The 12,508-nt window shown below is 46.5% G+C and overlaps 1 protein-coding gene across 9 annotated transcripts in view; it reads right to left on the bottom strand.

Annotated features, from left to right (window-relative positions):
* LOC106588786 (triple functional domain protein) overlaps nucleotides 1-12,508 on the bottom strand; it is a 116,595-nt gene that overhangs the window by 23,338 nt on the left and 80,749 nt on the right. For 4 of the 9 annotated variants that reach the window (XM_045709540.2, XM_082970131.1, XM_082970133.1 and 1 more), the window contains 17 exons: nucleotides 10,822-10,971; nucleotides 10,620-10,734; nucleotides 10,323-10,438; nucleotides 9,436-9,558; nucleotides 8,461-8,658; nucleotides 7,675-7,790; nucleotides 7,235-7,301; nucleotides 6,852-6,961; nucleotides 6,575-6,644; nucleotides 5,615-5,704; nucleotides 5,428-5,520; nucleotides 4,991-5,102; nucleotides 4,604-4,794; nucleotides 4,328-4,429; nucleotides 2,840-2,869; nucleotides 2,375-2,526; nucleotides 88-187 (listed from right to left, as the gene is read on the bottom strand). In XM_045709540.2, coding sequence (XP_045565496.2) covers nucleotides 88-187; nucleotides 2,375-2,526; nucleotides 2,840-2,869; nucleotides 4,328-4,429; nucleotides 4,604-4,794; nucleotides 4,991-5,102; nucleotides 5,428-5,520; nucleotides 5,615-5,704; nucleotides 6,575-6,644; nucleotides 6,852-6,961; nucleotides 7,235-7,301; nucleotides 7,675-7,790; nucleotides 8,461-8,658; nucleotides 9,436-9,558; nucleotides 10,323-10,438; nucleotides 10,620-10,734; nucleotides 10,822-10,971 — 1,935 coding nt within the window. The remainder of the gene's footprint in view (nucleotides 1-87; nucleotides 188-2,374; nucleotides 2,527-2,839; nucleotides 2,870-4,327; nucleotides 4,430-4,603; nucleotides 4,795-4,990; nucleotides 5,103-5,427; nucleotides 5,521-5,614; nucleotides 5,705-6,574; nucleotides 6,645-6,851; nucleotides 6,962-7,234; nucleotides 7,302-7,674; nucleotides 7,791-8,460; nucleotides 8,659-9,435; nucleotides 9,559-10,322; nucleotides 10,439-10,619; nucleotides 10,735-10,821; nucleotides 10,972-12,508) is intronic. The other 5 variants (XM_082970134.1, XM_082970136.1, XM_082970135.1 and 2 more) reach the window with 3 other exon arrangements.

The raw sequence follows: 12,508 nt of genomic DNA, 5'->3' as shown, positions 1-12,508 counted from the left end.
CGTAATTTTAAAAATACTGTGTGCTGTTTTCACCCGTCTATGTTCTGTGTGGCCAGAGAGATGACCAGAGTGTGTGTGTGTGCTCACCTTGTCACTGTCCAGTGTGTTCTGTGAGGTGCGTGAGGCAATAGAGATGGTGTCTGGTTGGCTGCTGCCATCACCCTGGCTGTCCAAGTCCTCTCCATCCCTATCAAAGCCCAAACACAGACAGAGGTCAGTGTGTGTGTGTGTGTGTGTGTGTGTGTGTGTGTGTGTGTGTGTGTGTGTGTGTGTGTGTGTGTGTGTGTGTGTGTGTGTGTGTGTGTGTGTGTGTGTGTGTGTGTGTGTGTGTGTGTGTGTGTGTGTGTATACACGCATATACAGTGAGGTAAAAAAGTATTTGATCCCCTGCTGATTTTGTACGTTTGCCCACTGACAAAGAAATGATCAGTCTATAATTTTAATGGTAGGTTTATATGAACAGTGAGAGACAGAATAACAGCAAACAAATCCAGAAAAACGCATGGCAAAAATGTTATAAATTGATTTGCATTTTAATGAGGGAAATAAGTATTTGACCCCCTCTCAATCAGAAAGATTTCTGGCTCCCAATGTCACGTCCTGACCATAGAGTGCTCTTATTTTCTATGGTAGAGTAGGTCAGGGCGTGACTGGGGGGGTTTTATCTACTTTATTTTTTCTATGTTGTGTTCTAGTTTCTTTTTTCTGTGTTGGGGTTTGTATGATTCCCAAATAGAGGCAGCTAGTCATCGTTGTCTCTAATTGGGGATCATATTTAAGTAGTCGTTTTTTCCACCTGTGTTTGTGGGAGATTATTTTGAGTTAGTGCATGTTGCACCTCTGTTGTCACGGTTTGTTGTTTTGTTTATAGTTTATTGTTTGTCTTGCAAAGTTTCACATTAAAATAAAAGATGTGGAACGATACCCACGCTGCGCCTTGGTCCGTTTCTACACACATACGTGACACCCAGGTGTCTTTTATACAGGTAACGAGCTGAGATTAGGAGCACACTCTTAAAGGGAGTGTCCACAGAAGCAGAACCACAGAACCTGTCCACAGAAGCAATCAATCAATCAGATTCCAAACTCTCCACCATGGCCAAGACCAAAGAGCTCTCCAAGGATGTCAGGGACAAGATTGTTGACCTACACAAGGATGGAATGGGCTACAAGACCATCGCCAAGCAGCTTGGTGAGAATGTGACAACAGTTGGTGCGATTATTCGCAAATGGAAGAAACACAAAAGAACTGTCAATCTCCCTCGGCCTGGGGCTCCATGCAAGATCTCACCTCGTGGAGTTGCAATGATCATGAGAACGGTGAGGAATCAGCCCAGAACTACACGGGAGGATCTTGTCAATGATCTCAAGGCAGCTGGGACCATAGTCACCAAGAAAACAATTGGTAACACACTATGCCGTGAAGGACTGAAATCCTGCAGAGCCCGCAAGGTCACCCTGCTCAAGAAAGCACATATACATGCCCGTCTGAAGTTTGCCAATGAACATCTGAATGATTCAGAGGACAACTGGGTGAAGGTGTTGTGGTCAGATGAGACCAAAATGGAGCTCTTTGGCATCAACTCAACTCGCCGTGTTTGGAGGAGGAGGAATGCTGCCTATGACCCCAAGAACACCATCCTCACCGTCAAACGTGGAGGTGGAAACATTATGCTTTGGGGGTGTTTTTCTGCTAAGGGGACAGGACAACTTCACCGCATCAAAGGGACGATGGACAGGGCCATGTACCGTCAAGTCTTGGGTGAGAACCTCCTTCCCTCAGCCAGGGCATTGAAAATGGGTCGTGGATGGGTATTCCTGCATGACAATGACCCAAAACACACGGCCAAGGCAACAAAGGAGTGGCTCAAGAAGAAGCACATTAAGGTCCTGGAGTGGCCTAGCCAGTCTCCAGACCTTAATCCCATAGAAAATCTGTGGAGGGAGCTGAAGGTTCGAGTTGCCAAACGTCAGCCTCAACCTTAATGACTTGGAGAAGATCTGCAAAGAGGAGTGGGACAAAATCCCTCCTGAGATGTGTGAAAACCTGGTGGCCAACTACAAGAAACATCTGACCTCTGTGATAGCCAACAAGGGTTTTGCCACCAAGTACTAAGTCATGTTTTGCAGAGGGGTCAAATACTTATTTCCCTGATTAAAATGCAAATCAATTTATATCATTTTTGACAAGCGTTTTTCTGGATTTTTTTGGTTATTCTGTCTCCTACTGTTCAAATAAACCTACCATTAAAATTATAGACTGATAATTTCTTTGTCAGTGGGCAAACGTACAAAATCAGCAGGGGATCAAATACTTTTTTCCCTCACTGTAAGTGTCTCTGTGTGTGTATAGTATACTAATGCACTTGTGTACCTGTACCTGCGGTGTCCCTTGTGATGCTTGGTGGTGGCAGACTTAGGGATGTGTATGGGTTCCTTCAGAGCTCCTCTCAGGTGGATGGTTCGATCCTGAATCACCTCCCTGATGTGTTTGATCCAGTCCTGCTTGTTCTCAATGCTCGACGCCTGCCATTGGCCAGGGAGGAGGGGTCAAAGGTTAATTCACCAAATCACCACGGTCTCTGAAGTCATATTTTTGTCTAAACAGTTCCATAGACCCCCCTGGAGAAGAAACTGTTATATTCCAATAGCCACATTAGCATACCATTTAGAACGCATGCGCATCACATGGCTTCATTCTAAGTAGTAAGCTAGTTTGGACATTGAAACACAGAGAAAGGAGAGTAGGAGAGGAGACAGAGAGGAGGCCACAGTAGAGTATTGAGATGCAGCCGAGGGCTGTGTTAGGTGTTAGGCTAGTTAGTACAGTATTACTCACCATTGATCCATGTTTGCATCCCTGACTTGGCTTTGGTTCAAATATAGAATAGAGAATTTCACTTTTTTGGTTTTTAGTTAATTTATATGACATTTTCTATGAGGACAGAATGTCTCGAGATGACGGACGGACAACAGTTACAGTATTTTGGTGGTGGCCAGTTAATGGTTAATATGGGCAGCACAGGTAGATGAGCAGAATAGGAACAAAGTCAATATATTGTGTCAGACACATCGGGTTAAGAGTAGGGAAACATACTTTTCCAACCACTGGCACAAACATAAAGCTTCAGTATTAAAACTAGCTTTGGAGGTGGGTGTTAAAGAAAGGAAGATGTTTAGTTTGGTAAGGAGAGAAAAAAAAGAGAGCGATGGAAAGAGAGGAAGAAAGGAAGATGGGAGAGAGAGAAGGAAAATTAGAGAAAGAGGGTCAACATGTAAAGGGTGTCAAATCATAAAAAAAGAAGAGATCCATTTTTCTAGACAGTAAATATGTATAGGCCTCTACTACATACTAAGGATATAGAATGTAGTGGGAGCATGTGGGAGCTTGAACAATTGTTGGAGTTTAGGGGTTAAAGTTCATGTCAGTGGTGTTGGCGTAAGCATGTTAGCCCACGGTTGGTTAGCGAACGAACGGTTAATATTCAGAGATACAAACATAAACAAAACAGCCCAAGACGCAGATGTACTGTACTAGACTAGACTGTATGATAGAACAGTCATTAGACAGAACACAGAGAGAGAGATAGACCCAAGTAATGTACTGTACTAGACTAGACTGTATGATAGAACAGTCATTAGACAGAACACAGAGAGAGAGATAGACCCAAGTAACATATGTATAGAGATCGAAAGAGGGAGAGAGATACAGAGAGAAACAAGAAACAGAGAAGCACATACGAAGGCTCATAGGAAGCTTCACATCCACCAGACAGCAGCATAGAGTCATGCAATCAAAGGGGGGAGATGAAAAGGGGGGAGGAGAAGAGAAGAGACGGAAAAGAGAAGATGGGAGATGGGGAGAGGGAAGTAAACGAAAGGAGGAGAGAGTAATAAGGCAGAGAGGGGGAGAGAGAGAGTGGGGGAGAGAGAGGGGGGGAGGAGAGAGGAGAGAGTAATAAGGCAGAGAGAGGAGGAGAGAGAGAGAGCAGAGAGAGGAGAGGATATATAGAGGAGAGAGGAGAGAGGTGAGGAGAGAGGAGAGAGAGAGGAGGAGAAGAGGAGAGAGGAGATGGAGAGGAGATGGTGAGGAGAGAGGAGAGGAGATGGTGAGGAGGGAGGAGAGGAGCGAAAGGAGAGGGAGAGGAGAGAGAAGAGAGAGAGAGGAGGAGAAGAGGAGAGAAGGGAGAGAGAGGAGGAAAAGAGGAGAGAGAAAAGAGAGAGAAAGGAGAGGAGAGGGCGAGGAGAGAGAGAGAGAGGAGAGGAGCGAAAGGAGAGGGAGAGGAGAGAGGAGAGAGGGATGTGAGGTATTCTTCTCTGTTCTTACCTTGAGTACGATCTTGTTGTCGGAGGTGGGGGTGCGTCCCACCCACAGAGCAAACTTACAGGGGTCTCCCTCAACATGCTCTGTTACCCCCAACTCTGACGTCTGGAGAGAGGGAGACAAATTACTGCCATTTTATTTCTAGCCAACGACACACCAGAAACAGAACAGAGATAGAGACAACTAAAGAGAAAGAAAGACAGAGAGAGAGAGACACAGACAAAGGGAATGACTAAAACAGAAAAGAGAGAGAGACAAGAGAGAGAGAGTTGTACTCACGTAAAGTTTGCTCTTGTACATGTACTTGCTCCGTCCGTTGGAGTCTTTGACCTCCTTGCTGAAGATGAGGGACATCTCGAAGAGGAAGAGGTGACGCTCGCGTCCCTTACGGATCAGAGTTTTAGGATCCCACACATGGAAGGACTCCTGCAGGATTAACTCTCCCTGAGACTCAATGTTCTCATCAAAACCTACAGGAGAGGGGGAGGGAGGGAGGGGGGAGGGAGGAGGAAGAGAGTTAAAGAAAGAGTTACTTCACCATGCGTATGCGCATAAGCATTGTTGACTTTGAAAGTGTGTGTGCACGTGCGTGCGTGCATATGTGTGTGTGTGTGCGCACGTGTGTATGTGTGTGTGTGTGTGTGTGTGTGTGTGTGTGCCTCTCACCCTCCAGCATTGAGAGGTGCATGGCGTCGTTGGCTCTCTTGGGGACACTGAGCATGACCTCCAGTCCATCCTTGATCTCTCCTTTCCCCTCCTCACAGCACGTCAGCAGCTCCTACATACACCAGAGAGGTACCATCAACAAATACCCTTTGAAAGCAAATACGTCATATTTATTGTGAATGATAATAAGTCCATTAGGGGGATTACCCATAACCTGGGATGTACTGGTGAACAAAAAGATGAGCTGAACGCCGGTGGAGATGGCATGTAACGTAAACACTGATGCTAACTAGCGTGATGGGTGCATAAAAGCTACTCACCAAATAAAAAGGTATGTCCCTACATCCCTGCTCATCACAATGTAAACATAAGCAAATACAAACAAACATTTGTAGACGTTGTGTATGTGCTTAATAACATTGGGTTGCTATGGTTACCTTGAGCAGGAGCTGGTACTTGGTGATTCGCTGAACAGGCTTGATCAGGTAGGAGGAGATGGAGTTGGCCAATCGGTGCCTCTGCTGGATCTCCTGTACACGCCCACACAGAGAAACACATTGGGTGTGATTGGGTGCAGGGAGCTGTCAGTCACAGTATGGGCCAATTGGAGGGCAGGATACTCACGTCAAAGTAGGGTCCAGCATGCTCTAGGATGAGCTGGGTGGAGTCTGGTTTGTTCTTACAGTAGTTGACGTACATCTGGAACTTATCAGCCTGGACACACAGATACATAACAAAGAGTTAAAACAAATGTAGCTACTCAAAAGTGCCTAGTTAAATAAAGGCTAAATAAATACAATTTAAAAAAAGACATACGTTTCCTTTTTTTACCAATCACATATAAGTAGAGATATTAAGTCTTTATACCTGTCCTAAGAAATCATTATTTGCAACTATCCTAAGAAATCATTATTTGTACCTGTCCTAAGAAATCATTATTTCTACCTGTCCTAAGAAATAATTTTTTACCTGTCCTAAGAAATCATTATTATTACCTGTCAAAATCATTATTTCTACCTGTCCTAAGAAATCATTATTTCTACCTGTCCTAAGAAATCATTATTTTTACCTGTCCTAAGAAATCATTATTATTACCTGTCCTAAGAAATCATTATTATTACCTGTCGAAATTATTATTTCTACCTGTCCTAAGAAATCATTATTTCTACCTATCCTAGGAAATCATTATTCTACCTGTCCTAAGAAATCATTATTTTTACCTGTCCTAAGAAATCATTATTATTACCTGTCCTAAGAAATCATTATTATTACCTGTCGAAATCATTATTTCTACCTGTCCTAAGAAATCATTATTTCTACCTGTCCTAAGAAATCATTCTCTATCTATATCACAGATGTCAAGTTACTTTGATTTTCTATTTTTTACTTGACACTTTTTTCCTTAAGACTTCTTAAAGCATTTTTGGTTAAGGACTTGTAAGTAAGCATTGTAATGTCTACACCTGTTGTATTCGGCACATGTGATAAATACAATTTGATTTTGATCACAAACCTACATTCGGCCATTTTATGAACCAACTCACTTGTCTTGAGAAAGACAAGAACAGATACACACCCACTTACCCAGGTGACAAAGCAGTGGCCCACATCTTCTGGTAGCTGTTCATACTTCTCCAGCTCTTTGAGGAAGATACTGTTGAAAAAGGAGGGAAGAGGAGAGGGATGAGTGAGGGAGGAGAGGGAGGAAGAGAGAGAGAGAGAGGAAGGACGTGAGCAAACACCATAAAACCAGAGAATAACTCCTGTTAGTATACATAGCTTCAGCACTGGAAATGAACCTTAACGCGGATATAGGTTGTTGTGGATGTACGGGGAGAATGACCCAGGGAGAGTGACTTACTTGTGATGGAACTCATAGAGGTCCACCATGTTCCCAAAGATGATGTGTTCCTTGTTGACAATGCCAGGAGGGATCTCCTCTACCCCACTTGTCATCTCCCACAGGTACGTCTGGAGGGAGGAGGATGGAGAGAGAGGATTAGATCACACACATGGAGGGGCCAGATATATCAGATCCATCAAGTCACAGCCGCTGCATTTAATGGAAATCTACACGGCAACCCTACATGTTATATGTGCATGTGTTGTGTTATTGGTCTTCCATGTTGGTCAGATGTTTTTCCACATGTGTTGTGTTACAATTTCACAAGGTGGCGCCAGACATTGGCAGCAGAATCCCACTATAGGTAAGGGGGTAGACAGAGAGAGAGTAGGTTTACTTACGTCCGTACACTCCCTCAGGTCTCTCACATAGGTCTTCTCTGTTTGGATCAGCTCAGCCATGATGAACCTACATACACACACGCACACACAGACACGCGCGAACACACAGACACGCGCGCACACACAGACACGCGCACACACAGACAGGCGCGCACACACAGACACACACGGTTAGCCTCTTCTGCTGATTCGATTCATATCATTATCAATAGAATCCTTTTAGTCCCTCTGCTCTGTCCATTTACACGGATGAATCGTGTCAAAGTCGTGTCTAGTTGAGGCTGCGTGTGTGTGTGTGTCCTGTAGTAGTGCTGCTACAACAGTTGTAGTTGTGAGATGATGAGTGGGGATGACTGGTTGATTGGCTTTTGGGCTTGCTTGATTATGAGTGTCACTGATCTAAATCGGTGTCAGGAAGTTAAGAGGAAGTGATGACGTACTCCTTCCTGCGAGCGGACTTGCGTTTCTCCTCGTTGAGTTCGTGAGCCGCGTCTCTCAGCTTGACCTCTGACCCCTGAGGTGTGGCTGGAATTATGTCCAACTGGAGATCCTTACTCTGACAGGGAGAGAGGGAGAGACATGGGGCGAGATGATTTACAAAAAATACAGAAGATTGTGTACCCAAAAAGTACTTTTAAAGAGCGTAGTTATTTTATTATTATTAGGGAACGGACCAATGTTTCTGCTAAAAGCCATCTTCAGTGTGCAGAGATGATTTTTCCATATTGGTTTCCAGCAACCATTATATGGACACCTCACCTCACCCCCCCACACACCGTCCCCACACCCACCGACCCCCCCACACACCGTCCCCACACCCACCGACCCCCCTACACACCGTCCCCACACCCACCGACCCCCCCACACACCGTCCCCACACCCACCGACCCCCCCACACACCGTCCCCACACCCACCGACCCCCCCACACACCGTCCCCACACCCACCGACCCCCCCACACACCGTCCCCACACCTCACCTCACCCCCCCACACACCGTCCCCACACCCACCGACCCCCCCACACACCGTCCCCACACCCACCGACCCCCCTACACACCGTCCCCACACCTCACCTCACCCCCCACACACCGTCCCCACACCCACCGACCCCCCCACACACCGTCCCCACACCCACCGACCCCCCTACACACCGTCCCCACACCTCACCTCATCCCCCCACACACCGTCCCCACACCCACCGACCCCCCTACACCCTCTTGACTTACAGCTTTGGAGTTAGAGTCAGATGAGATGCCCAGTGCTTTCTCCAGACTGGTCCGGTACTTGTCCATACGCAATGAGAAGTCTCTGTAGCGTTTGTCCACCGCTGTCACCCACTTCTTAATCTCCACAGCGTGACTATGGCCTTTATCACAGAAACCATCTGCTAGCTGGATCAGCAGCTTCACACGCTCTTTGGTTTGCTGGGGGGAGAGGGGGGAGAGATGGGGAGGAGGAGAGAAGGGGGAGAGATGGGGAGGAGGAAAGAGGGGGGAGAGATGGGGAGGAGGAGAGAGGGGAGAGAGATGGGGAGGAGGAGAGAGGGGAGAGAGATGGGGAGGAGGAGAGATGGGGAGGAGGAGAGAGGGGAGAGAGATGGGGAGGAGGAGAGGGGAGAGAGATGGGGAGGAGGAGAGAGGGGGGAGAGATGGGGAGGGGAGAGGGGGGAGAGAGATGGAGAGGGGGGAGAGAGATGGGGAGGAGGAGAGGGGGGAGAGAGATGGGGAGGAGGAGAGGGGGGAGAGATGGGGAGGAGGAGAGGGGGGAGAGATGGGGAGGAGGAGAGAGGGGAGAGATGGGGAGGAGGAGAGAGGGGAGAGAGGGGGAGGAGGAGAGAGGGGGGAGGAGGAGAGAGGGGGAGGAGGAGAGAGGGGGAGGAGGAGAGAGGGGAGAGATGGGGAGGAGGAAAGAGGGGAGAGATGGGGAGGAGGAGAGAGGGGAGAGATGGGGAGGAGGAGAGAGGGGAGCGATGGGGAGGAGGAGAGAGGGGAGCGATGGGGAGGAGGAGAGAGGGGAGAGATGGGGAGGAGGAGAGGGGGGAGAGATAGGGAGGAGGAGAGAGATAGGGTTTGATTTAAAATGTGTAATGTTTGGGGAAAAAAAATATTATGGCGTGAACATATATGTGTGTGTGTGTGTGTGTGTGTGTGTGTGTGTGTGTGTGTGTGTGTGTGTGTGTGTGTGTGCGTGTTCCTTCCTACCCTGGCTGTGATGTGGAAGTCTTCGTGCTCCTTCAGCAGCTCCTGTGTGTGGTGGATACTGGAGCCAGTGGAGGTGTGTGTTGACAGGTAGAACTCTCCCGTGTCATGGATCCACTCCAGAGCCTGAGGACACACACACAGATCATTGAGGTGGACATTGAGGTAAAGAGAGAGACAGAGGTTACAGATGAGAGGACAGAAACAGAGAATGGAAGAACATAGAACAGCCATTTTGACTGTTGTTAGAGCTTTGAGTAAGAAAGACAAAGAGAGAAAGAGAGAGCTACAGAGAGATGGAGAGAGCTAGAGAGAGAGAGAGAGAGAGAGAGAGATGGAGAGAGATGGAGAGAGCTAGAGCGAGAGAGAGAGAGAGAGAGAGAGCTAGAGAGAGAGAGCTAGAGAGAGAGATGGAGAGAGCTAGAGAGAGATGGTGGAGATGGAGAGAGCTAGAGAGAGAGAGAGAGAGAGAGAGAGAGCTAGAGAGAGAGATGGAGAGAGCTAGAGAGAGATGGTGGAGATGGAGAGAGCTAGAGAGAGAGAGAGAGAGAGAGAGAGAGCTAGAGAGAGAGATGGAGAGAGCTAGAGAGAGAGAGAGAGAGAGAGAGATGGTGAGAGATGGAGAGAGATAGAGAGAGATGGCGAGAGATGGAGAGAGCTAGAGAGAGAGAGAGCGAGAGAGAGAGAGAGAGAGCTGGAGAGAGATGGAGAGAGATGGAGAGAGCTAGATGGTGAGAGATGGCGAGAGATGGAGAGAGCTAGAGAGAGCTGGAGAGAGATAGAGAGAGAGATGGAGGGAGCTAGAGAAAGATGGAGAGAGCTAGAGAGAGATGGAGAGAGATGGAGAGAACTAGATAGAGTTAGAGTGTGTGTGTAAATTGTGTGTGTACCTGTTTGGCGCTGCGTTCAAACACCACGTATTGCTGGCACTGGTCTAACCGTCGTTTCCTCATGGTCCAGAAATGGAGAACACGGTTCTCTCTCTGTAACAACTCATTCAGGATGTCTGACCGCAATTAGATTACATTAGATTAGATAGATTGATGTTTTGGGGTTGATTTAGGAATAGGTGAAAGGTAGAATTACCACACAGTGTGTGTGTGTGTGTGTGTGTGTGTGTGTGTGTGTGTGTGTGTGTGTGTGTGTGTGTGTGTGTGTGTGTGTGTGTGTGTGTGTGTGATACTCACTCTTGACCTGTTGTTCCGGTGCTTTGACATGGCTGAGCATCCCAGGCATGTTAACACTGTTCCTGTGCATGTACTTCAGGAACACATCAGCATTGCGTCTGGCCAGGGTACATGCCTGGAGAAACACACACAGTTAGAGACATGAGTCATAGCTGTATACGTGTGTGTGTGTGTGTGTGTGTGTGTGTGTGTGTGTTCTTACCTTGAGGAAGGCCTCTTTCTGTTCCAGGTGTTTGCTGATCATGGGGGTGACGTGGTCTGACTCACAGTTAGGACCCAGTTTATCAGCCCCCCCACACCAGTCCTCTTCCCTCTTATACTCCTGCTCCAGGCTCTCCAACACACTGCACACCTGTTTCAGTCAGATATATACAGTACATAAACTACAGCTCCCATAATGCCACACCAGTCCTCTTCCCTCTTATACTCCTGCTCCAGGCTCTCCAACACACTGCACACCTGTTTCAGTCAGATATATACAGTACATAAACTACAGCTCCCATAATGCCACACCAGTCCTCTTCCCTCTTATACTCCTGCTCCAGGCTCTCCAACACACTGCACACCTACAGATCACAACACAGGATTAAAACTACAGGTCCCATAACACACCACAGCTCCCATGACATTCCAGGAGACTTTCCAGCACACCTACAGGACACAGGCTCAGTCAGTCTCCTTAACTAGTTAGCTCTACTAGAGCTAAATTAACTGGAAACCAAGAGCAATAGTGCCCCCTACCTGTTTGGAGGTTTTGTAGATGACTACAGAAGTATTTATCTAATGATGTTATTAGGATATTACAATACCTATTAGAGTACTATCTCCCTACCTGTCATTACATAACAAACCACAACTATAACAGTCACAGCACCCCCTACCTGTCATTACATAATAAACCATAACTATAACAGTCACAACACCCCCTACCTGTCATTACATAATAAACTATAACTATAACAGTCACAGCACCCCCTACCTGTCATTAGATAATAAACCATAACTATAACAGTCACAGCACCCCCTACCTGTCATTACATAATAAACCATAACTATAACAGTCACAGCACCCCGTACCTGTCATTACATAATAAACCATAACTATAACAGTCACAGCACCCCCTACCTGTCATTACATAATAAACCATAACTATAACAGTCACAGCACCCCCTACCTGTCATTACATAATAAACCACAACTATAACAGTCACAGCACCCCCTACCTGTCATTACATAATAAACCATAACTATAACAGTCACAGCACCCCCTACCTGTCATTACATAATAAACCATAACTATAACAGTCACAGCACCCCCTACCTGTCATTACATAAGAAACCACAACTATAACAGTCACAGCACCCCCTACCTGTCATTACATAATAAACCATAACTATAACAGTCACAGCACCCCCTACCTGTCATTACATAATAAACCATAACTATAACAGTCACAGCACCCCCTACCTGTCATTACATAATAAACCATAACTATAACAGTCACAGCACCCCCTACCTGTCATTACATAATAAACCATAACTATAACAGTCACAGCACCCCCTACCTGTCATTACATAATAAACCATAACTATAACAGTCACAGCGCCCCCTACCTGTCATTACATAATAAACCATAACTATAACAGTCACAGCACCCCCTACCTGTCATTACATAACAAACCATAACTATAATAAACCATAACTATAACAGTCACAGGCACCCCCTACCTGTCATTACATAATAAACCATAACTATAACAGTCACAGCGCCCCCTACCTGTCATTACATAATAAACCATAACTATAACAGTCACAGCACCCCCTACCTGTCATTACATAACAAACCATAACTATAACAGTCACAGCACTCTCTACCTGTCATTACA

This window comes from Salmo salar, chromosome 27 (assembly GCF_965601325.2).
Source record: "Salmo salar chromosome 27, fSalSal1, whole genome shotgun sequence".
NCBI classification, from domain to species: Eukaryota; Metazoa; Chordata; class Actinopteri; order Salmoniformes; family Salmonidae; genus Salmo; species Salmo salar.
The sequence above is the reverse complement of the archived record's forward strand: the minus strand, read 5'-3'. Positions and strand labels throughout refer to the sequence as shown.